Source organism: Elephas maximus, chromosome 19 (assembly GCF_024166365.1).
Source record: "Elephas maximus indicus isolate mEleMax1 chromosome 19, mEleMax1 primary haplotype, whole genome shotgun sequence".
In the NCBI taxonomy this organism is placed as follows: Eukaryota; Metazoa; Chordata; class Mammalia; order Proboscidea; family Elephantidae; genus Elephas; species Elephas maximus.
Genome location: NC_064837.1, coordinates 48,201,652 through 48,227,439, shown reverse-complemented (window position 1 = coordinate 48,227,439; position 25,788 = coordinate 48,201,652). Strand labels below are relative to the sequence as shown.

Here is a 25,788-nt window from a genome sequence, read left to right as displayed (position 1 = left end):
CAGATTGCAGCTCCCACCAAAAAAAAAAAAAAATCCTTAATATACTATCTATAATCCATGAATTGTTTCAAAACCAATTTGATGGAGGCAACATAGTACAGCGAAAAGCCCATGGACTTTGGAGTTGGACAGGGTTGGATCCGAATTCTGGCTCTCCTGCATGCCAACTGTGATCCTGGACACATTACTTTAAACTGTTGACCTTGAATTGCTTTTCACTAAGGGATCACAATACCCACCTAGTAAGGTTGTCATAAAGATTCAGTGAGATAAAGGTGCATTGCAGACAAATAAAAGCCTGCTCCCTTTCATCTTCAATTAGCCTCTTTTGTATTATTATTATTTTCTTTTACTTTTTATTTTGCAAGTTTAGATTCAAAGGAAGTTGCAAAAAAACTACAGGGACGTCCCATGTGCTCTTGACCCAGTTTTTAACTAACGGTAATATCTTCCATAACTATAAAACCAAACCCATGGCTGTCGAGCCGATTCCGACTCATACTGACCCTATAAAAAAGAGTTAAAACTGCTTCATAGGGTTTCCAAGCCTGTAAACTTTGTGAAAGGAGACTGCCACATCTTTCTCCAGCGAGAGCAGGTGGTGGGTCCAAACCGTGGATGTTTTGGTTAGCAGCTGAGTGCTTAACCAGAGACTGTATCAAAACCCAGAGATGGACACTGGTACAGTCCAGTGCTTCTGCAGATTTTACCAGTTTTGCACACACTCATTTATGTGTGTGTGCGTATGTGTGTGTGTGTGTAGAGTTCTCAGGGACAGATCACTCAATAAACAAGGTAAGCACGGGCTTACTTAGCTACTAAGCTATAGTGAACAATTTCAAAGATGTGGTGAAAAACACGTGAAACTTCACTTCAGGTTAATAAGTAAGCACAAGTAAACCTGTGCTTACTTTCCTCACTGGGTACTCCATTCCTGTCAGGGATTGTAAATTTGAAAAGAGGATTTGATTCTGTAGGAAGGTGCTGTGGGGGTGGGAGAGAGACAGATGCCAGCCATAGCTAGAAACAGAATCTTTGATGTGGTGAAAAAATGCGAAATTGTTCACCTTAAATTAGTAAGTAAGCACAAGCAAGCCCATGCTTACCTTGTTTATTGGGTAACCCAACACTGGTATTTCTATGCAACTGCATGTGTATGGATTTATGTAGCCACCACCATAATCAAGGTACAGAACTGTTCCATCTCCATCAAGCTCCCTTGGAGTAAATTTTTATAGCGGCCCCCACCTCATCTCTAACGCTGGCAATCACTAATCTGTTCTCTACCTCAATAATTTTGTTCTTTCACGAATAGTATGTAATTTTTTTTGTGACAGGCTTTTTTGTCTCAGCAGAATTCCCTTGAGATGCATCCAGATTGTGGCTTGCATCAATAGTTTATTCCTTTTTGTTGCCAAGTAGTATCCCACGGTACGGATGTGCCAAAGTTTGATTGGTTTAACTGTTCATCTGTTAAAAGACATTTGAACTGTTTCAAATTTGGATTTCTAAAAAAAATAAAATTATTGCGGGTTCTTACTTGTGGGCGAACAGTGCCACTTTTCAGCTGTGAGACATGCTGTTTTCTAGTATTCTTAGATTAGGTAAATGCGTCTTTATTTTCTTTATCTCTTGGTTCATTAAGGCTTTTGAAAACTCTCATCATAAAACAATCTATGTTCTTCTTGGACCAAAGGTTTCTAATATTTGAGGTTTTACTTGCAAGAGAATCACTTTTCCTCTGGGAACCACAATATCACGTTTCTGATAATCATCAGCTTACATCTCAGTTAAATTCTGAAAAGCAGATACTCATGAAACAGGAAGAATAGTTTGCTATAAGTGTAAAACACAGGTTGTACTTATGTTTATAGACCCCCTAATTATGCCTAACATTTAGGGGGCTTTGATGGATTTAGCACTACCCTGAGACCATAAACATAGTGAAAAATAATTTTCCAAGAGCTCTGTATCACTTTCCAATGTCATTGTGTATCTCAGATAGAATTATCTTTTGGGCATTTATGGATGGGTATTTTATTTTGAATTTATCTTTTTTTTTTTTTTTTTTGGCTGAGCACAAAGGGACATTTGTTGTGTACTATAAAAGTGAATACTCTTAAAAATGTTATTTTACATCACTAAATCTGAGGACTATTATAAATTCTAAAAGATAAATCTGAACATGATAGGAGGAAGAAAGGAGAATAAGAAGAGTTCAAGTAAAAGGGAATTGAAAAATAGTCATAAATTTATGGATTCCTAAAACCGAAAGTCATGGTAGAGACACTCTAAATCTTTCAGTGCGGTATGTCGTTGAATAATAGCATACAGAAATAGACTTAAAAGACTATAGGAACTAATTATAAGATGAAAGTGGCAGAGTAAAATCAGGATAAAAACAAAGGATTATTTAAAAAATGGTATAGGACAGCTGCAGCTTGGACTTCCTCCTGTAGTATCATCGGTTATTGGTCATATGTTACCTCCTGAAATGGTTCAACATCAACCAATTTTTTTTGGTACAGTGACTCTGTGTATTCCTTCCATCTTTTTTTGATGCTTTCTGCATTGTTCAATATTTTGCCCATAGAATCCTTTAATACTGCAACTTGAGGCTTGAATTTTTTCTTCTATCTCTCATCTTGAAGAATGCTGAACATGTCCTTTCTTCCCTTTTGGTTTTCTAACTCCAGGTCTTTACACATTTCATTATAATACCTTACTTTATCTTCTTGAGCTGCCCTTTGAAATTTTCTGTTCAGCCCTTTTACATCATCATTTCTTCCATTTGCTTTAGCTCATCTATGTTCAAAAGCAAGATTCAGAGTCTCTTCTGATATCCATTTTGGTCCTTTCTTTCTTTCCTTCCTTTTCAATGATCTTTCACTTTCTTCAGGTAGGATGTCCTTTATACAGTAAAGGCATTGGTAAAAAACACGGCTGTGGGAATAGATGGAATACCAATGCTTCAACAAACACATGCAACACTGGAAACACTTACTCAACTATGCCAAGAAATTTGGAAGACAGCTTCCTGGTCAACCAACTGGAAGAGATCCATATTTGTGCCCATTCTAAAGAGAGGTGATTCAACAGAATGCTGAAATTATCAAACAGTATCATTAGAATCACATGCAAGCAAAATTTTGCTGAAGGTAATTCAAAAATAGCTATAGTCACACATCAATAGGAAACTTCCAGAAAGTCAAGCCAGATTCAGAAGAGGATGTGGAACAAAGGATATCATTGCTGTTGTTAGATGGATCTTGGCAGAAAGCAGAGAACACGGGAGAGATGTTTACCTGTGTTTTATTGACTATGCAAAGCATTTGGCTATGTGGATCATGACAAAATATGGTTAACATTGTGAAGACTGGGAATTCCAGAACACTTCATTGTGTTCCAGTGTTGTATCCTTTCATTATACTTATTCAATCTGTATACTGAGCAAATAATTGGAGAAGCTGGACTATATGAAGAAGAACAGGGCATCAGGATTGGAAGAAGACTCATTAACAACGTACTATATGCAGATGACACAACGTTGCTTCGTGAAAGTGAACATAAAGAAAACAAAAATCCTCATAACTGAACCAATGAGTAACATCATGATAAATGGAGAAAAGATTAAAGTTGTCAAAGATTTGATTTTACTTGGCTCCACAATCAATGCCCATGGAAGCAGCAGTCAAGAAATCAAACGATGTATTGCATTGGGCAAATCTGCTGCAAAAGACCTCTTTAAACTGTTAAAAAGGAAAGAAGTCACTTTGAGGACTAAGGTGCATCTGACCCAAGCTATAGTATTTTCAGTTACCTTATATGCATGCAAAAGATGGACAATGAAAAAAGAAGACTGGCAAAGAATTAATGCATTTGAAATATGGACTTGGTGAAGAATACTGAATATACCATGAGCTGCCAGAAGAACAAACAAATCTGTCTTGGAAAAAGTACAATCAGAATGCTCCTTAGAAGTGAGGGCGGTGAGACTTTGTCTCACTTACTTTGGACACATTATCAAGATAGACCAACCCCTGGAGAAGGACATAATGCTTGGCCAAGTAGACAGTGAGTGAAAAAGAGGAAGACCCTAACGCAGGTGGGCTGACACAGTAGCTGCAAGAATGGGTTCAAACATACCTGCTAATATGACAATGGCACAGGACCTGGCAACATTTCGTTCTGTTATACATTGGGTCACTATGTGTTGGAACTGACCCAATGGCACCTAAGAACAGCACTATATACAGCAGGTAGGTAACTTCTGGAATAAAGAAAGAGGGGAAAGAAGGGAGAGATACTACTTTATTCACTAAACCAAAATAAATTTCAGTTGGATGAAAAACTCACTGTAAAAATGAAGCTATTAAAGTACTAGAAATCATGAGAAATGTCTAAACACAATCTTAAACTTATTCTATGCATGACACACACAGAAATCATGTAGGGGGAAGGAGTGTGGAAGATGGACACAATGTTAGGTGTGTGGGTTTCTCCCAAGAAATTTAGATGTATTTACTCCTCCACAATGTCATGCGGTGTCCCGGTGGTTCAGTAGTTAAGGATTTGGCTGCTAACCAAAAGGTTGGCAGTTTGAATCCACCAGTCATTCCTTGGAAACCCTATGGGGCAGTTCTACTCTGTCCTACATGAACGTTGTGAGCTGGAATTGACTTGATGGCAATGGGTTTTGTTTAATGTCACACACCATGCTGCATTAATAACCACTTTTTTAGGTCTAAGAGTGGCTCTGACATTTTATGTGTTTAGATTTAATCTCTTCTGAAAGGATGTCTAAAGCATTTGGAGCCGTGATTCTGCCATTCAGCATGCTCACTTTCCCCCAACTTTATAGTCTCCAAGTATTTTGATGAACACATTTAATGGAAAGACTCTCAACAAAATTGAGACGCCCAGGATTGAATTTAGAGAGGCCAGTCCAAGTTAGTCTAACACCCGAAGGCCATCTTAAAGTGGAAAATAACACATATTTGAAATAAAATAATACAAAGACAGAATTTTCCAGTAAGCAAGTGTCCTCTTCCTTCCCTTGGTTTCCTCAACCCGCAAGAAACACACACACACACATACTGGCAGCACACCTCATTTTCTGAAACACTAGTCATTTGTTTGAGCATTTTTACACCACTTAAGCTTTTCCTTCATTTCTATTGTGAAAAAAAAAAAAAAAAAAGGTTGATGTCCTTTAATCTAGATGTCTGTTTTCTTTCTCCTTTCTTGAAGGTAAACACCTGGAGGGTGAAATCTGATCAATACTTGAGTAAAGAAGCAGAAGGGCACAGGGCATCTTCAGAGCCCAGCAATTCAACAGAGACAGCAAGACGGTCAGGGGTGAGTTAGAGTAAAAGCCAAGGAGACTTGGCAGCCTAAATTGGGCTGGCAGGCAAAACTTGGAAGCAGTGGGTATGAGTCAATATGCCCTGTTAAAACCTGAAGGACTGTAAGTCAGAGTCGGAAGGAAAATCAGCCCCACAGAGCAGGGAGTTGAGGGACCTGAACCTTATGGAGAGCTCCTAGCTATCTCTGCAGCCAACTTCCCCCCAAACCAAAAAACCAAACGAAACCCGTTGCCGTCGAGTCGATTCCGACTCACAGTGACTCTGTAGGACAGAGTAGAACTGCCCATAGCATTTCCAAGGAGTGCCTGGTGGATTCGAACTGCTGACCTTTTGGTTAGCAGCCATAGCACTTAACCGCTATGCCACCAGGGTTTCCACTCCCCCCTCCCTCCCCAAGAGGTCCTACAACTGAGTTTTGGAGGTTTGTTTCTGGAGAAAAAGAAACATCAAATGTTATCACTTAGTTTTCCTCCTTAAAACACTTCCCATCAAAAGTCTGGAAAACAGGTCATGATTCACAGTGGGGAGGGGTATGTCCTAAATAATCTTCTGATTCACATGTCAGTGATCCCATTTTACAGGTAATACATTCAAACCTTTGCCCGCCTGACCCACAGTGAATGAGCCATCAGACTAAAACATAATTTTACCCTCCCAGGTCACCAAAAAGAATTGTGGGCCCATAAGGAGCATTGTCACCCAAGTATAGACATGATGTGCTATGCAAAATGAGACTGATATATACAGAGACAGAATGTCATGTGACAGCTCTCTTGGAGGAAGGTAAAGCAAGAAAGACACAGAAGAGGTGAGTGAGGAAAAAGGAAACAGTGTTTTCCACCCAGCTTGAAAAATGTAACCAGGAAAACAAACTTGCCTGATTTGATAATTGCCTATTTATTAAGGTAAACAATAACAAGGAAGACAGCTGAACTTGACGACTGCAGGCCCTTGGCAGGGTATAAAAGGGGACATGGGGCGAGGAGATTCCCAAACTCAAGAACTTCACTCTCCTGGAAACTCACCCAGAACCTCCACCCTCCGACACCATGGTCAACACCTGTTGTGGCTCCGTCTGCTCTGACCAGGGCTGTGGCCAAGATCTCTGCCAGGAGACTTGCTGCCACCCCAGCTGCTGCCAGACCACCTGCTACAGGACCACCTGCTGCTGCCCTAGCTGCTGTGTGTCCAGCTGCTACAGGCCACAGTGCTGCCAGTCCGTGTGCTGTCAGCCTACCTGCTGCAGGCCCAATTGCTGCATTTCTAGTTGCTGCCGCCCCAGTTGTTGCATTTCTAGCTGCTGCCGCCCCAGCTGCTGTGTGTCCAGCTGCTGCAGGCCCAGTTGCTGTGTGTCCAGCTGCTGCAGGCCCCAATGCTGCCAATCCATGTGTTGCCAGCCCACTTGTTGCAGGCCCAGCTGCTGTGTGTCCAGCTGCTGCAGGCCCCAGTGCTGCCAGTCCGTGTGCTGCCAAGGCAGCTGCTTCCACCCCAGCTGCTGCATATCCAGCTGCTGTCGCCCCTCTTGCTTTGGTTCCAGCTGCTGCAGGCCCGCCTGCTGCATCTCCAACTGCTGCCGCCCAGTCTGCTGCCAGACCACCTGTTGCCGCCCCAGATGTTGCCAGACCACCTGCTGCCATCCAACCTGCTCTAGTGTTTCTTGCTGCTGAGCGCTCTGACCTGCATATTCCTGTTCTTCATCAACCAGTCTTCTTGATGTAGTCCATCTGTGAGCTGAATCATGTGTGGCCATTGTAAAACCTCAGTGCTACTGATTCTTAGACTGGGTTTGGCTTCCAAACACACTGCCCCCCCAAGTTAATTTATCTCTCCCAAATTAACACAAAATTTGAATTTTCTTGAAATCTGCCAACTAACACGTTACCCCAATTGCAATATTTGTTCCCTGACAAATTTTCTCCTATCTCTTAAATAAATCAGAACCTTCCAATCATAGAAATAGAAGTGCATGGTGTCTCATTATTTTTCCTCCTTGAATTTTCATCTTTAGCTGTCAATTGTTCTGTTGTTCTTCTCTGCAGGAAGAGTGGACTGTAGCAGATAACTTCAGGTGCCCCACCTTTATTTGCTCGGTACTCTCCATTGTCGTACAGAAAGATGCTTTCTTACAGCAAGCACCTGGGACTCTCTGCCTGAGGATTTTCTCTAGACGAAGGAGCAAGCTCTGGGCAGGCAAAGGTAGGAGAGTTAAAGCCTCAGGAACAGTCCTGGACCACTGGATGCAAGTTTGTGGATAAATGCCCTAGCTTCTTCCCCTCCAGAGAGAAAAAAAAACCAAAACCAAACCCACTGCCATTGAGTTGATTCCAACTCATAGCCACCCTACAGAACAGAGTAGAACTGCCCCATAGAGTTTCCAAGGAGCACCTGGTGGATCCGAACTGCTGCATCCGATCTTGGTTAGCAGCCGTAGCACTTAACCACTATGCCACCAGGGTTTCCCCTCCAGAAAGAGAGGTATGTTATATTGATTTTCCAGAACCCCTCAGTGGGAAGGAGTCCCAGCTGCCTACAGGAATAAGCTGCTCATTACCACCAGCTACCAGCCATGTATGTCAGAGTAGAACTGTGCTCCACAGCGTTCTCAGTGGCTGATATTTTGGGGAAGCAGATCTCCAGACCTTTCTTCCAAGACACCTGAGTGGACTTGAATCTCCAAACTTTCAGTTAGCAGCTGAGTGTGTTAGATATTTGTACCACCTATATTTGTACCAGTCTGCTCATTGATTCAGTCTGTATTAGCTTCTTTTCCTCCACTTCCCAGTATCACTTCTCAAGTTTCCAAAAGGCTTCTTGGGATTATCTCCCAAATAAACTATTTGCTCCCAAACTTCTGTTTCTTGGTCTACTCTTGTGAGAACCCAGTCTAAGACATCATCATTGCAAATCTCAGTATCAGCGCCCTTCTAAACATTCTTCACACAGTATGAGTGGTCGCCATGTGGGCCATGGTTACCTCTTAATGAGTGTAATGCCAACCAAAATACTATGTCTTTTGAATGTTTTGCTGTTTATACAATTTTTGCACAGTTGTTTTTAGACTAGCAGTTCTCAATGTATTTCTTCATTATATATGAGGGATAATGATAATATATCATTATATATGAAGGATAGGATACATCTCCATGACTACTGTGGCTCATCATGCTATTAACTCCCATCCTAAAGGAGGCTGTATTTAAGGCAGGTATCACCTTAAACTGTGTGTCTTAAATTGGGTTCACTACAAGCAGAGCCTAAGACGAGGGTTCTTATGTAATGATTTGTTAAGACAGTGCTCTCAGGACAAACCTACAACAAATGGAGGAAAGCAGGATAGGGTAGCAAAAGAAGCTAAGTCAAGACGTGGCTTCAGTTGAATTCTATCTTTAGCTGACCCCATAGGCAGTTCTGGAGTGCAAATGGCACCACATACATGTCCATCCTGGAGGCAAGTTGACTGGGCCTTTGTACTCCCACACTATTATTAGCTGTAGGCCATCCCCAAAGAGGAGGGGCAAAAATCCTTGAGGTGAGGTGGCTCCTGTAGCTGAGGACAATTACCTGGAGAACAGTGCAGGGGAACAATGTGAGTCACTAGCAGTCCATACTCACACCAGCTGGGGAGGGGGCATCTTTCTGGCAAAAGGGGTAGGGATGGGGTATCACACGGTCTACTCCTGTCACTGTTCAGATCCACCTATTTCTCTAATTAAACTCACTCCAACTGGTTTGTCAGCATTTCTAGAGAAACCTGTAAGAGGAGGGTTAGTTCAACAAATACAGTCTATAAAATAAAAATATATAAGCAAATTAATAGGATAAAAATACTGCAAGGGGTTTGGTCTATCAATGCACCTAATTAATACATTTAAGGATGCCATCATAGGGCAGCCAACTCATCTCTGTCTACCTGGGACTTTCCTAATTTTAGCACTGAAAGTTCCATGTTCTGGAACCCTCCCCCCCCATCCTGGGAAAACAGGAATGGTTGTCACTGTAACGTGAAATTGGTTGGTAATAGTTAAAAGAAAGCCTTGGTAATTCATTTGTACAATTCTAAACGAACTAGTGATACATACATTAGCACTGGTGGTTCTCACAGACATATGCCAAGCTAAAGATACCAGACAGAAAACAAACTGTGCATTTCTGTTTTTTTTTTTTTTTTTTTTTTTGAGGTTCTAGATCAAACACTAGTCTATTTTGAAGAAAACATTAGAACAGTGGTTGCCTCTATGGTGGTGGGGAGTTTACTGAAGTGATATGTGGGAATTTTCTGGTGTAATGGGAATATTCTTCATCTTGACAGTTGTGGGGATTACATGCATATATCCATTTATCAAAACTCATCAAGTAGTACACTTAGGATTTGTGCATTTCATGTATGCAAATTTTATCTAAGTTACAAAATAAATTCTAAAAGTAAATAAAAACAGCAACTAGAGGTGTCTATTTAGGAATAAATCTATATACTTCTACCAAATTGTCATCTTGACTAATTGCTTTAAACATAATTCTTTTAAATTATGCGATTATGAGTCTCTTTCCCCGATGTGTCTGTCAGTTTGTCATGCTGTGGGGGCTCGTGTGTTGCTGTGATGCTGGAAGCTATGCCACTGGTATTCAGACACCAGTAGGGCCACCCATGGAGGACAGGTTCCAGCTGAGCTTTCAGACTAAGACAGACTAGGGAGAAGGATCCAGCAGTCCACTCTGAAAAGAATTAGCCAGTGAAAATCTTATGACTAGCAGTGGAACATTGTCCAGTATAGTGCTGGAAGATGAGCCCCCAGGTTGGAAGGCACTCAGGACAACTGGGGAAGGGCTGCCTCCTCAAAGTAGAGTCAACCTTAATGACATAGATGGAGTCAAGATTTTGGGACCTTCATTCGCTGATGTGGCGTGACTCAAAATGAGAAGAAACAGCTGCAAACATCCAGTGATAATCGGAATCTGGAATGTACGAAGTATGAATCTAGAAAAATTGGAAATCATCAAAGATGAAACGGAATGCACAATCATTGGTATTCTAGGCATCAATGAGCTGAAATGCACTGGTTTTGGCCATTTCAAATCAGATGATCATATGGTCTACTATGCTGGGAATGACAACTTGAAGAGGAATGATGTACTCATCATCAAAAAGAACTTTTCAAGATCTATCCTGAAATACAACATTGTTGTGATAGGATAATACCCATACACCTACAAGGAAGACCAGTTAATATGACTTATTCAAATTTATGCACCAACCACTAAAGCCACAGATGAAGAAATTGAAGATTTTTACCAGCTTCTGCAGTCTGAAATTGATCGAACATGCAATCAGGATACATTGATAATTACTGGTGATTAGAATATGAAAGTTGGAAACAAAGAAGAAGGATTGGTAGTTGGAAAATATGACCTTGGTGATAGAAACGATGCCGGAGATTGCATGATAGAATTTTGCAAGACCAACGAATTCTTAATTGCAAATACCTTTTTTCACCAACATAAACGGCAGCTATACATGTGGGCCTCTCCAGATGGAATACACAGGACTCATATTGACTACATCTGTGGAAAAAGATGATGGAAAAGCTAAACAAAAAGCTTGTCAGAACAAGCCAGGGGCCAACTGTGAAACAGACCATCAATTGGTCCTATGCAAGTCCAAGTTGAAACTGATGAAAATTAGAACAAGTTGACATGAGCCAAAGTATGACCTTGAGTATATCCCACCTGAATTTAGAGACCATCCCAAGAATAGATTTGATGCATTCAACACTGATGACCTAAGAACAGAGAAGTTGTGGAATGACATCAAGAACATCATACATGAAGAAAGCAAGAGGTTATTAAAAAGATGGGAAAGAAAGAAAAGACCAAAATGGATGTCAGAAAGTCTCTGAAACTTGCTCTTGAATGTCGAGTAGCTAAAGCAAAAGGAAGAAATGATGAAGTAAAAGAGCTGAACAGAAGATTTCAAAGGGCGGCTCGAGAAGTCAAAGTAAAGTATTATAATGACATGTGCAAAGAGCTGGAGTTAGAAAACCAAAAGGGAAGAACACCCTTGGCATTTCTCAAGCTGAGAAAACTGAACGAAAAATTCAAGTTTCAAGTTGCGATAGTGAAGGATTCCATGGGGAAAATATTAAATGACACAGGAAGCATCAAAAGAAGATGGACGGAGTACACAGAGTCATCACACCAAAAAGTACTGGTCGACGTTCAACCATTTCAAGAGGTAGCACATGATCAGCGACCAATGGTACTGAAGGAAGAAGTCCAAGCTGCACTGAAGGCACTGGCAAAAAACAAGGATCCAGGAATCTACGGAATATCAACTGAGATGTTTCAACAAACAGATGCGGTGCTGGAAGTGCTCACTCATCTATGCCAAGAGATATGGAAGACAGCTACCTAGCCAACTGACTGGAAGAGATTCATATTTATGCCTATTCCCAAGAAAGGTGATCCAACCAAATGCAGAAATTATCAAACAATATCATTAATATCACACGCAAGTAAAATTTTGCTGAAGATCATTCAAAAACAGCTGAAGCAGTGTACCAACAGGGAACTGCCAGAAATTCAGGTCAGATTCAGAAGAGGACGTGGAACTAGGGATATTATTGCTGATGTCAGATGAATCCTGGCTGAAAGCAAAGAATATCAGAAAGATGTTTACCTGTGTTTTATCGACTATGCAAAGGCATTGGACTGTGTGGGTCATAACAAATTACAGATAACATAGCAAAGAATGCAATTCCAGAACACTGAATTGTGCTCATGAGAGACCTGTACACAGGTTAAGAGGCAGTTGTTCAAACAGAACAAGGGGATACTGTATGGTTTAAAGGCAGGAAAGGTATGCATCAGGGTTGTATCCTTTCACCATACCTATTCAATCTGTGGAAACCCTGGTGGCGTAGTGGTTAAGTGCTACAACTGCTAACCAGGAGGTCGGCAGTTCAAATCCACCAGATGCTCCTTGGAAACTCTATGGGGGCAGTTCTATTCTGTTCTATAGGGTCGCTATGAGTTGGAATCAACTCGATGGCAGTGGGCTTGTTTTTTTTTTTTTTTTGGTTTTCAATCTGTATGCTGAGCAAATAATCCAAGAAGCTGGACTATATGAAGAAGAATGGGGCATCAGGATTAGAGGAAAACTCATTAGCAACCTACAATATGCAGACGACAGAACCTTGCTTGCTGAAAGTGAAAAGGACTTGAAGCACTTACTGATAAACATCAAAGACCACAGCTTTCAGTATGGATTATATCTCAACACAAAGAAAACAAAAATTCTCACAACTGGACCAATAGGCAACATCATGATAAATGGAGAAAAGATTGAAATTGTCAAGGATTTCATTTTACTTGGATCCACAATCAATACCCATGGAAGCAGCAGTTAAGAAATCAGTGGGCAATTCTGCTGCGAAAGACCTCTTGAAAGCATTGAAAAACAAAGATGTCACCTTGAAGACTAAGGTTCACCTGACCCAAGCCATGGTATTTTCAGTTGCGTCATATGCATGTGAAAGCTGGACAATGAACAAGGAAGACCGAAGAAGAATCTATGCCTTTGAATTGTGGTGTTGGCAAAGAATATTGAATATACCATGGACTACCAAAAGAATGAACTCATCTGCCTTGGAAGAAATACAACCGGAATGCTCCTTAGAAGGAAGGATGGTGAGACTACATTTTACATACTATGGACATGTTATTAGGAGGAGTCAGTCCCTGGGGAAGGACATCATGCTTGGTAAAGAACAGAGTCAGCAAAGAAGAGGAAGGCCCTCAAAGAGATGGATTGACACAGTGGCTGCAACAGTGGACTCAAGCATAACAACGATTGTGAGGATGGTACAGGACAGGGCAGTGTTTCGTTCGGTAGTACATAGGGCCACTGTGAGTTGGAACCAACTCATGAGTCCCTTTGATGTTGCCTTACCATACTGTATTACAATTGTGTGTGTGTGTGTGTGTGTGTGTGTGTGTGTGTTACCTTCCAATAAACTGTGAATTTTCCAGGGGTGAGATTCTAGATCACATCTGCACCCCCAGTGACTTGCAACATGTCTTTCCCAGCTCATCGACTCCACACTGTTTTATAAACAAGGCAGTAACTTGATGTGGGCACTTCTTCCTCAAAGCTTCTTCATTGAAAGAAATGTATAACAAGAAATACGACTGTCCAGATTCCATTCTGGTACAAGATACAGGTGGGGAGAGTGAGATACATAATTCCAAATGCAGAAGGAATGAACAGAATAAAGCAGGTCTCAGAGTGTAGTCCTCGTACCTGCAGCATCTACATCATTTGGGCACTTGTAAGAAATACTTAAAAAAAAAAAAAAAAAAAAAAAGTTTTTTTTTTTTTTAAGAAATACAGAGCCTCAGGCTCCACCCAGCACTCTGGAACTCTGGGAGTGGGGCCAGCCCTCCAGATGGTTCTGACGCATGCTAAAGTTGAACTACCACTAAATAGAGGAAAAGTAAAAATATCAATTCAATATATTTGACTTTTTATTTCATTTTAAGTGAAAGTTTACAATTCAAGCCAGCTTATCACACAAAAACTTATACGCACATTGTTATGTGACCCTAGTTGCTCTCCCTACAATGTGACAGCATACTCCTTCTCTCCACCCTGTACTTCCCATGTCCATTCAACCAGCTCCTGTACCCCTCTGCCTTCTCATCTTGCCTCCAGACAGGAGCTGCCCACATAGTCTCATGTGCCTACTTGAGCTAAGAAGCACACTCCTCACCAGTATCATTTTATGTCTTACAGTCCAGTCTAGGAACCCCTGATGGTGTAGTGGTTAAGAGCTACGGCTGCTAACCAAAAGGTTGGCAGTTTGAATCCACCAGGCGCTCCTTGGAAACCCTACAGGGCAGTTCTACTCTGTCCTATAGGGTCGCTATGATTTGGGATCGACTCAACGGCAACGGGTTTAGTTTTTTAAATTTTTTTTTTTAGTACAGTCTAATCTTTGTCTGAACAGTTGGCTTGGAGAACGGTTTTAGTTTTGGGTTAACAGAGAGTCCAGGGGCCATGACCTCTGGGGTCCCTCCCGTCTCAGTTAGACCATTAAGTCTGGTCTTTTTACTAGAACATTAAATTTGAATTTACTAAAATCCACTGACACTTCAAACTGAGGGAAAACAAAACAAAACAAAAAAATATGCTGTAGATTTCCCAGCTCTGGAAATAAATTCTGAAGAGAGGCACATTCTAGTTATTCAACGTTTTTTTTTTTTTTTTTTTTTTTTGGTATCATAGAAGAAATATTTTTGATTAAAAATGAGACAAGGGATAAAAACAAGGCTATGTCTTCTGGAGTCTAAGGAACCAGCCGTAGAGACAAGACACAAGGAAAAAATAGAAAAGTAACAATTTAAGAAAGTATGTGACATTGTAGTCACATGAATTGGACAGATAAATTGCCCGCCAGAGTTTGATACAGAACATAATCCGAAGTTTGAAGCATCCAGGAAAACTCATTCCAGACATGTAAATGTCACCTGGGTCATGCACACATAGAGATGTCCCTTTCCTCATTGCTCAGAAATGACCCACCGCACAGGATCTTTCCTCTTGTCTTGTGCCAGATGCCACACTATGGAGACTCATTGGAAGAAATGTATAACAAGAAGTATGACTGTCCAGATTCCATCCTGGTAGAAGATACAGGTGGGGAGGGTGAGATAAGTAATTCCAAAGGCAGAATATCACATGAAAGCCCTCTGTGGATGAAGACGCCAGCAAGATGTGAATCAGAAGGAAGCTAAGACAGGATAGAATGAACACATTTGGGAAAGGAAATTTTGTTTTCAATGAGTTTAAGCCATTAAGTAGTCTGGTAATTACTTAACTATCAGTAAACAAAAACAAGGAAAACATGTTGACACAGACCCTTTGGGGGCAGTATATAAAGGCTGTGGCACAGGGAGACTTTCAAACTCAAGAACCTCATTCTCCTGGAAACACCCAGAAACTCCACCCTCTAAAACCATGGTCAACTCCTGTTGTGGCTCTGTCTGCTCTGACCAGGGCTGTGGCCAAGACCCCTGCCAGGAGACCTGCTGCCACCCCAGCTGCTGCCAGACAACCTGCTGCAGGACCACCTGCTGCCGTCCTAGCTGCTGTGTGTCCAGCTGCTGCAGGCCACAGAGCTGCCAGGTCCCCTGCTGCCACCCCAGCTGCTGCATCTCCAGCTTCTCCCACCCCTCCTGCTGTGGTTCTAGCTCCTGTGGCTCCAGCTGCTGCCACCCCAGATGCTCTGTGTCCAGCTGCTGCAGGCCACAGTGCTGCCAGCCCACCTACTGCCACCCCAGCTGCTGCCCCCCCTCCTGCTGTGGTTCTAGCTCCTGTGGCTCCAGCTGCTGCCGCCCCTGCTGCTGCTTCCGCCCTGTCTGTGGCCAAGTCTCCTGCCATACCACTTGCTATCGCCCAACCTGTGTCATCTCTACCTGTCCCAGCCCCACCTGCTGTGCCTCCTCTTGCTGCTAGTCTCTACCTGTAATCACACCATGGATATCCTCACAAGTTGTATAAAACTTGTGGGAGCCAGCCAGTGACTGGGAATGGACTCTTAACTACCAACTCCTCTTCTTTTGATTTGGCATTTAGGGTCTGCATCCAGTTCTTCTAGAAAATGGCAGAGGTAAAACATTTACTGAATAATTTTAACCAAGGCCCAAATGCACCTATTTTTAGACCAGCAAATTTTCCATTCTAAGTCTACACTGATTGTGACAAGCTCATATTGTTTCCATGTGTTCTTAATAAACATCTATATCCTGTGAAATTGAAAGCCCTGATTTGTAATGATTTGGGATGTGTGTGTGTGTGTGTGTGTGTGTATACCTGTCACTTCACACCAAAGGCCATCGCTCTCCAAATGCAGGAGAGCATGGGCTCTTGATTCATCTTAAGTGTGTTGGAATTGAGACTCCACCAGGCATTTGTTGAATGACATGAGGAAAGTTATTTAACCTCTCCAAGCCTCAGTTTTCTTTCTCTGTGAAACGGGGATAGTACACATCTTCTTCAAAGTTAAAAGACATAATCGTTGCAATATACTTAGCACAAGTCCTGGCACTCTATGCAAGCTCTCAATAAATGTCATTTTTATTGTTCTTGAAATATTAACCTGGATTAGAATATTATCTTAGCATATTATTCTCTTTGACAGGACATTTAGGAAAGTTTGGATAATTATTTCACAATTCTCTATAGGAAGCTCTGGTGGCATAGTGGTTAAGAGCGATAGCTGCTACCCAAATGTTGGCCATTTGAATTCACCAGGAACTCCTTGGAAACCGTATGGGGCAGCTCTACTCTGTCTCGTAGGGTTCCTATGAGTCAGAATCTACTAGACAGCAGAGGGTTTGGGTTTGGTTTTGGGTCCTCTATAATTCAAAATTAAGTTTTGTGATAATGTCCCTTAAAATCTCCAGTGAGTTGAACATGAAGAAATCTCAATTTCACCTGACTTTATTTCTACTTTCAGTGTGTTCTATCATTGGGTATGTAAATCTTGTGTGTCTACCTACCTCAAGCCTGTCTGCCTGCCTCCCTCAAGCTCCTCTTTCCTCCCTTCTTTCCTATCTTTCTAAACATAAAACTCTTCCAGAATACAAAGTTTACTTTCTAAATCCAGATTTCTGGAAATTTATGAAGTCCATGGCAACTTTTCCATAAAATATTTAAAATTTTTACTCATAACTCTTTAAACTGTTAGCATTTATAGACTGAAATTTCTTAATAATTTTAGCCTCTCATATTATCAAGATGTCTTAGGCTGGGTTCGCTAGAGAAGAAAAATCAGTAAAGTGTATAAATATATACAGAGAGAGATTTACATCAAGGTAATGGCTCATGCAGTTGTAGAGACTGGAATGTCCCAAGTCTGTGGGTCAGGATAGAGACTTCTCCTGATTCACGTAGCCACAGGGGCTGGCAAACCTAAGATTGGCAGGTCAGAGAGCAAGGCTCTTGTTCACAAGCTGGGGAGGTCAGTGAATCCCAAGATTGGCAGGCAAGACCACAAGTAAGCTGCTAGTTCAAGACCTAAGAACTGGAGGCCAGGTGAACAGGAGCCAGATGCAGGATCCAGAGCGAACATGAGCCAACGAGCCTTGCTAGAATATCTACTTATGTTTGATGCAGGCCACAGGCCCAAGGAGACTCCCTTTCAACTGATTGGCTACTCACAGCAGATTCCATCATGGAGGTGATCAAGTCTCATCATGGAAGTGATCACAACATTTTACAACTGCCAAACCATTGAGAATCATGGCTCAGCCAAGTTGACGCACAACCTTAACCATCACACAAGGTGTCTCCATTTTCTTGATGGCTTTACTCTTCAATTTTGGGCTTTCATCATCTTGTTTGGTCTTGCAAAAGAGAACGTGGCAGGCCATTTCTTTGAGACTCCAGTTTTTACCAAAACTCAGGTAGAAATGATCCTCCTTAGCTGGGAAAATTGTGTCACAATATATAAGATACATCATATTGATACCACTATAAGGGTTTATAAGTTTTGGTTTATGATCTAAAGTTTATTAAAAACAACTTAAATTTTAAAATTTCATACATGAATGTTTTATACATTGTTGTTGTATGCCATTGAGTCGATTTCTACTTATAGCGGCCCCATAGGACAGAGTAGAACCAACCCACAGTGTTTCCTAGGCTGATTGATGTCTTTATGAGAGCAGATAGCCAGATCTTTTTGCCAGGTGGGTTCAAACCATGGACCTTTTGGTTAGCAGCCAAGTACTTAACCATTAGGCCAACAGGGTTCCTTGTTAGTGCTGTTATATTTCTGAATATCTTAACAAGTGTAACTAAGATTTGACTGTTTTTTTTTAATTAAAAAAAGTTTTAAAATGTCAAGAGGCAAAATGGGTAGAAATTGACAAAAAGTGGGTATCAATCCAGCATAGTTTGTGTGTTACATCCTTAGTATATCATAGAGATGTCTTGCAGACATTTTCAGCTTAGTCCTTTTCAACTTATTCTAAATCATTGTACAGGGTAGGGCCCTGTCTTTTCATACACCAGAACAAACAAATCTTTTATCCTTCCATCTGTTCCTCTTTAACAGCTACTAATTATAGGATGCAAGTTCTAGTTTTAGTATTATGTTTTATTGGCTAGGGCCAAATCAAAGAATATGAGCTTATATTGTCTTTATCAGTATTAAAGAATATAAGGCTTATAATTTCCTGTTTTTACAGCAAGAACTGGGCCATGGCAAGAACAAAATGGGACACTGAGTATGGATAATAAGAAAAAACTATTTACAAAGTTGTGGACAGGGTGGGGGGAAAGCAACAAGGGATAGCTCACTACCTAGAGCTCGTAACAGCAAGGAGCAGCTACCCCTAAGCCTGAAGGCTTATGCAGTGATTTGGTGAAATGATCAGTGGGTGGCATGCAAAACAGGATTGCTATATACAGAAATTCAATGAACAGTAGTAATTCCTATTGGGGAGAATTATGGTGTTCTGGAAAGTCCAAAAGTGATAATGTAGGGATCATGTAGACAAAACCAAGGTAGAGATAAAGCTGCAAATGGAAAAGCATGACTAGAGTGATTATTCTGTGGTCACATCAACTTTATCCAAATGCATAGTTGGGATGAACTTTATGTGAATGGAACATTAACTAAGTCTGCTTTTCAATCAGGTCTATTTGGACATGCTAAATAGGAGCCTTTGGAATTACCCAAGCCCTCCTATATAGTAAATAACAAGCAATAGGGAATTCAAGGAGGGTAACATGGGATGACTGTATTGATTAAAGAGAGAGTTGAAGCAAGAGCTTAACTCCCATTGACTCACTTTACCAGTGCTATCTGACCAGTATGTAAGGCAGACCGTTCCTGGAGGATAACCTTGAACACCTGATGATTCAACAGGTGATTTCTCCAGTTCCTTCAGCTGTACCAAACATGTAAGAATTTTATAGAAAGTGCAATAGCCTGGGGAAACTGGTCTGCCACTGCAGACTGGGCTACTGCTTTCTTTTCAATTCCGCGCACGAGTCCGTAAAGCACAATTTACATTCTCATGGCACGGAACGTAGTATACATTTACTGTTGTGTCACACAGATATTTGAGTTCACCAGTACATTGCCATCATCTAGTGAGGTAGACTAGGATTTGATAATCATTAAAAGTAAGTTAGTACTATACACTGACAACTGAGGTGCTGTTGTTACTGCTGTTAGGTGCCATGGAGTCGGTTCCGACTCATAGCAACCCTATGCACAACAGAAAGAAACACTGCCCAGTCCTGAGCCATCCTTACAATCATTGTTATGCTTAAGCCCATTGTTGCAGCCACTGTGTCAATCCACCTCGTTGAGGGTCTTCCTCTTTTCCACTGACCCTGTACTTTGCCAAGCATGATGTCCTTCTCCAGAGACTGATCCCTCCTGACAACATGTCCAAGGTATGTAAGATGCAGTCTCTAAGCAGCATTCTGGTTGTACTTCTTCCAAGACAGATCTGTTCGTTCTTTTGGCAGTCCATGGCATATTCAATATTCTTTGCCAACACCACCATTCAAAGGCATCAATTCTTCTTCAGTCTTCCTTATTCATTGTCCAGCTTTCACGTGCAAATTATGAGATTGAAAATACCATGGTTTGGGTCAGGAGCATCTTAGTCTTCAAGGTGACATCTTTGCTCTTCAACACTTTGAAGAGGTCCTTTGCAGCAGATTTACCCAATGCAATGTGTCTTTTGATTTCCTGACTGCTGCTTCCATGGCTGTTGATTGTGGATCCAAGTAAAATGAAATCCTTGACAACTTCAATCTTTTCTCCATTTATCATGATGTTGCTCATTGGCCCAGTTGTGAGGATTTCTGTTTTCTTTACGTTGAGGTGCAATACATACTGAAGGCTGTGGTCTTTGATCTTCATTAGTAAGTGCTTCAAGCCCTCTTCACTTTCAGCAAGCAAGATTGTGTCATTTGCATAACAAGGTTGTTAACGAGTCTTCCTCCAATCCTGATGCCCCGTTCTTCTTCAGATAGTCCAGCTTCTCAGATTATTTGCTCAGCATACGGATTGAATAGGTATGGTGAAAGAATACAACCCTGACGCATACCGTTCCTGACTTTAAACCAATCAGTATCCCCTTGTTCTGTCCAAATAACTGCCTCTTGACCTATGTAAAGGTTCCTCATGAGCACAATTAAGTGTTCTGGAATTCCCATTCTTCGTAATGTTATCCATAATTTGTTATGATCCACGCAGTTGAATGCCTTTGCATAGTCAGTAAAACACAGGTAAACACTGAGGTACTAGTGCATGAAAAATTATTAATGAATTAGAAAAGCAAGTCCAGAAGTAGACCCAAATCAGTAGGGAAAAGAAGTATTGCTTAATAAGTTGTGTTGGGCTAACTGGTCCTATCTGCTTAAAAGACATATTTAAACCTCACACCTTATGTTTGAATAAATTCCAAAGGAATCAAATACTTAAAAATATAAACACAAAATCTTGGATTTACCAGGAGAAATTATGGGAGAATTTTTACATAAATTAGCAACTAGAAAGGTGTTTCAAAGTAGGACACAAAGTCCAGAAGCCATAAAAGAAAAACAAATAAATTTGGCTGCAGAGAGAATGGCATGAAGGTAATTTGTTCTTTCCCTGAAGAGTTTTATTTTCCCTGAATGCCTATGACAATAAAGAAACCTCCTTATTTAGGACCATAATCATATGAAGCTTTGATTATAAAACTCTTCATGGATGCAATTTCTGTGTAAGTGCATGTAAGATAAATAACATGTCTTTTACCCTGGGCTGGATGGCCTCACTGGAGAATTCTACCAAACATTCAGAGAACAGCTCACACCAGTACTACACAAACTATTTCAGAGCATAGAAAAGGAAGGAATAATCCCTAATCCATTCTATGAAGCCAGCATAACCCTGATACCAAAGCCAGGCAAAGACACCATAAAAAAAGAAAATTACAGACCAATATCTCTCATGAATATATACGCAAAAATTCTCAGCAAAATTCTAGCCGATAGAATTCAGCCTATATTAGAAAAATAATACACCATGACCTAGTGGGATTCATACCAGGTATGCAAGGATGGTTCAGCATTAAAAATTAACCAACATAATCCACCACATAAATAGAATAAAAGAATCACATGATCATCTCAATCAATGCAGAAAAGGCATTTGATAAAGGCCAACACTCATTTCTAATAAAAACTCTCAATAAAATAGGAATAGAAGGGAAATTCCTCAACATAATAAAGGACATCTATACAAAACAGACAGCCAACATCATTCTTAAAAGAGAGGGGTTGAAAGCATTCTCCCTGAGAATGGGAACAAGACAAGGATGTCCTTTATCACCACTTCTAATTAACATTGTGCTCAAGTCCTAGATAGAGCAATAAGGCAAGAAAAAGAAATAAAGCATACCTAAATTGGAAAGGAAGAAGTAAAACTATCCCTATTCATAGATGATATGATTCTATACATAGAGAACCCCAAAGATTTCCACAAGAAAATCACTAGAACTAATAGAAAGATTCAGCAGCCTAGCAGATACAAGATCAACATACAAAAATCAGTTGAATTCCTATATACCAAAAAGAGGACTTCGAAAAGAAAATCAGGAAAACAATACCATTTATAATAGCCCCTAAAAAGACAAAATACTTAGGAATAATCTAACCAGGGACATAAAAGACCTATACAAAGAAAACTACAAAACACTTTTGCAAAAAACCAAACGAGACCAACATAAATGGAAAAACATACCGTGCTTATGGATAGGAAGGCTCAACATTGTGAAAATGTCAGTTCTAACAAAAGTGATCTACAGATATAAAGCAATCCTGATCCAAATACCAACAGCGTTCTTTAATGAGGTAGAAAAACTAATCACCAAATTCATATGTAAAGGAAACAGGACCAAAGGGAAAAACAGTCTTTTTGACAAACAGTGCTGGCAAAACTGGATATTCATCTGTAAAAATATGAAACAGGATCCATACTTCATACCATACACAAAAACCAAATCAAAATGGATCAAAGACTTAAATAAAAACCTAAAACAATAAAGATAATGGAAGATAAAATAGGGGCAATGGTAGGGGCCCTAACACATAGCATAAATAGAATACAAACCATAACTATCAATGCACTAGCATCAGAAGATAAACTAGATAACTGGGAGCTCCTAAAAATTAAGTACTTACATTCATCAAAGACTTCACCAAAAGAGTAAAAAGAGAACTTATAGACTGGGAAAAATTTTTTGGCTACAACATATCCAGCAAGGGTCTAATCTCTAAAATCCATAGAATACTTCAACACCTCAGCAACAAAAAGAACATATAATCCAATTACAAAATGGGCAAAGGATATGAACAGACACTTCACCAAAGAAGACACTCAGGCAGCTAACAGACCGTGTGGAAATGCTTGTGATCATTAGCTGTTAGGGAAATGCAAATCAAAGGTACCATGAGATACCATCTCATCCTGACATTACTGGCATTAACAAAAAAAAACAGAAAATAACAAATGTTGAAGAGGTTGTGGGTAAATTGGAACTCTCAGGCACTGCTAGTGGGAGTGTAAAATGGTACAACTACTATGAAAATCTATATGGCACCACCTAAAAAGCTATAAATAGAAATACCATATGATCCAGCAGTCCCACTCCTAGGAATATATCCTAAAGAAATAAGAGCCATCACACAAATAGACATATGCACACCCATGTTCACTGAAGCATTATTCACAATAGCAAAAAGATGGAAACAACCTAAGTGCCCATCAACAGCTAAATGGATAAACAAACTATGGCACCCACACACAATGGAACACTATGCAACAAAAAAGAACAATGATGAATCTGAGAAGCATCTCACAATATGCATGAATCTGCAGGGCGTTAAACTGAGTGAAATCACGAGCACAATCGCAGAAGGACAAACACTGTTTGAGACCACTATCATAAAAACCCAAAAAAAGGTTTACACACAGAAAAAAAAAAATTTTTTTTTTTTATGGTTATAAGGGAGGGAAAATCAGTAATTAGATAGTAGACAAGTGCTAACTTTGGTGAAGGGAAAGACAACACACAGTACAGAGGAAGTCAGCACAACTTGACCAAGCAAAATCATAGAAGCTTTCTAGACACATCCAAATACCCTGAGGAATGGAGTTACTGGGTCTGAGGGCTGCAGACCATGGTCTCAGGGGACATCTAGGTCAACTGGCATAATCTATAAAGAAAATGTCCTACATCCTTCTTTGGTGAGTAGTGTCTGGGGTCTTAAAAGCTTGTGAGCAACCATTTAAGATACATCTATTGCCCCCATCCCATCTGGAGCAAAGGAGAATGAAGAAAAACAGACACAAGGAAAATACTAGTCCAAAGGACTAATGGACCACATGAACCACAGCCTCTGCCAGTCTGAGCCAGGCTACCACCATCTACCGCCCTGACAGGGATCACAATAGAGGGTCCCAGACAGAGAAGGGGGGAAAATGTAGAATAAAATTCAAATTCACAAAGAAAGACCAAACTTACTGGTCTAACAGAAACTGGAGGAACTCCCAAGACTACAGCCCCTGGACACTCTGCTAACTCAGAAGTGAAACCAAAGTCCACCTTTCAGCCAAAGATTAGACAGGCCCATAAAACAAACAAATAACACACATGAGGAATGTGTTTCTTTGTTCAATCAAGTATACGGGACCAAATACAAAATACCTGCCCCAAAGCAAAGACGAGAAGGCAGGAAGGGACAGGAAAACTGAACGAATGGACATGGGAAACCTGGGGTGTACAGGGAAAGGGGGAGAGTGCTGACACGTTGTACAGATTGCAACCGATGTCACAAAACAATTTGTGTATAAATTTTTGAATAAGAAAATAATTTGCATTGCAAACTTTCACTAAACACAATAAAATTAAAAAAATATGTCTTTTATATTATTTAATACATGATACTACAAAAACAGCTAGACTTTGAAGTGTGGCATCTGGGGTCTTAAATGCTAACAAGCAGCCATCTAAGATGAATCAATGAGTCTCAATGCACCTGGATCAAAGGAGAATGAAGAACACCAAGGACATAAGGTAATTATGAGCCCAAGAGACAGAAAGGGCCACATGAACTAGAGGTTTACATCATCCTGAGATCAGAAGAACTAGATGGTGCCCGGCCACAACCAATGACTGCCCTGACAGGGAGCACAACAGAGAACCCCTGAGGGAGGAGGAGAACAGTGGGATGCAGACCCCAAATTCTCATAAAAAGACCAGACTTAATGGTCTGACTGAGACTAGAAGAATCCCAGTGGTCCTGGTTCCCAAAATTTCTGTTGGCCCAGGACAGGAACCGTTCCTGAAGACAACTCATCAGACATGGATTGGACTGGACAATGGGTTGGAGAGAGATGCTGATGAGGAGTGAGCTACTTGTATCAGGTGGACACTTGAGACTATGTTGGCATCTCCTGTCTAGAGGGGAGATGGGAGGGTAGAGGGGGTTAGAAACTGGCAAAATGGTCATGAAAGGAGAGACTGGAAGGGGGAGAGTAAGTGGGAGTATGTAGTAAGGTGTATTTAAGTTTATATGTGAGAGACTGACTTGATTTGTAAACTTTCACTTAAAGCACAATAAAAATTATTTAAAAAAAATGGCTGGACTTTTTAGCTCAGAATGTATGAAAAAGATTTTAATAAAACTTCCATAAAGTATAAACCATGATATATTTTGATATGTCAGAAGACAGACCAAAAACTATTGTCCTAAATACTCTGCCCCAGCTTAAAGAACATTTTTGAAGACACAAATCAATCTCAGATGACCCTTCGGAATTAAAAAAAAAACTAAGTCACTATCTATCGGGTCACTATGAATCAGAATTGACTCAATGGCAATGGATTTTGTTCTGGGTTTGGTAAGTCACTACTAAATGTTTCAAGGTACATCACGGTGATGAGAATGTCCTAGAAATTTCAAGAGCCCCCTGACCACCCAGAATATATACCCGTGCACGCGCGCACACACACAGGCACACTCCCATTGCCGTCAAGTCAATTCTGACTCATAGCGACCCTATAGGACAGAACAGAACTGTCCCGTAGGGTTTCCAAGGCAGTAATCTTTATGGAAGCAGACTGCCACATCTTTCTCCCATGGAGTGGCTGGTGGGTTTGAACCACATATCTTTCAGTTAGCAGCCGAGTACTTAACCACTGTACTACCAGGGCTCCTAGAATACGCACACAAAAAAACAAAAACAAAAAGAAATGCACATGGTGAACCATAATTTTCCTCAGTTCTCGCACTTATAAAAAAGAGTCTACCGCCTTTTTTTCTTACCAGCATTCCGTCTGTTTGAAAAGG

General features: G+C 40.6%; 2 protein-coding genes across 2 annotated transcripts; both read left to right on the top strand.

The window, feature by feature from the left end:
* The first annotated feature begins 6,415 nt into the window (after window positions 1-6,415).
* On the top strand, window positions 6,416-7,033 carry LOC126063172 (keratin-associated protein 4-11-like). The gene has a single exon (XM_049861357.1). It carries the CDS (start codon window positions 6,416-6,418, stop codon window positions 7,031-7,033), a length of 618 nt encoding a protein of 205 aa, XP_049717314.1.
* An 8,345-nt stretch (window positions 7,034-15,378) lies between these two features.
* On the top strand, window positions 15,379-15,876 carry LOC126062380 (keratin-associated protein 4-11-like). Its single transcript, XM_049859886.1, has one exon. It carries the CDS (start codon window positions 15,379-15,381, stop codon window positions 15,874-15,876), a length of 498 nt encoding a protein of 165 aa, XP_049715843.1.
* Window positions 15,877-25,788: the final 9,912 nt, after the last annotated feature.

Bases quoted from the DNA above. Each gene is read 5' to 3' on its own strand.
- LOC126063172 (XM_049861357.1), top strand. From the start codon at position 6,416: ATGGTCAACACCTGTTGTGGCTCCGTCTGCTCTGACCAGGGCTGTGGC.
- LOC126062380 (XM_049859886.1), top strand. From the start codon at position 15,379: ATGGTCAACTCCTGTTGTGGCTCTGTCTGCTCTGACCAGGGCTGTGGC.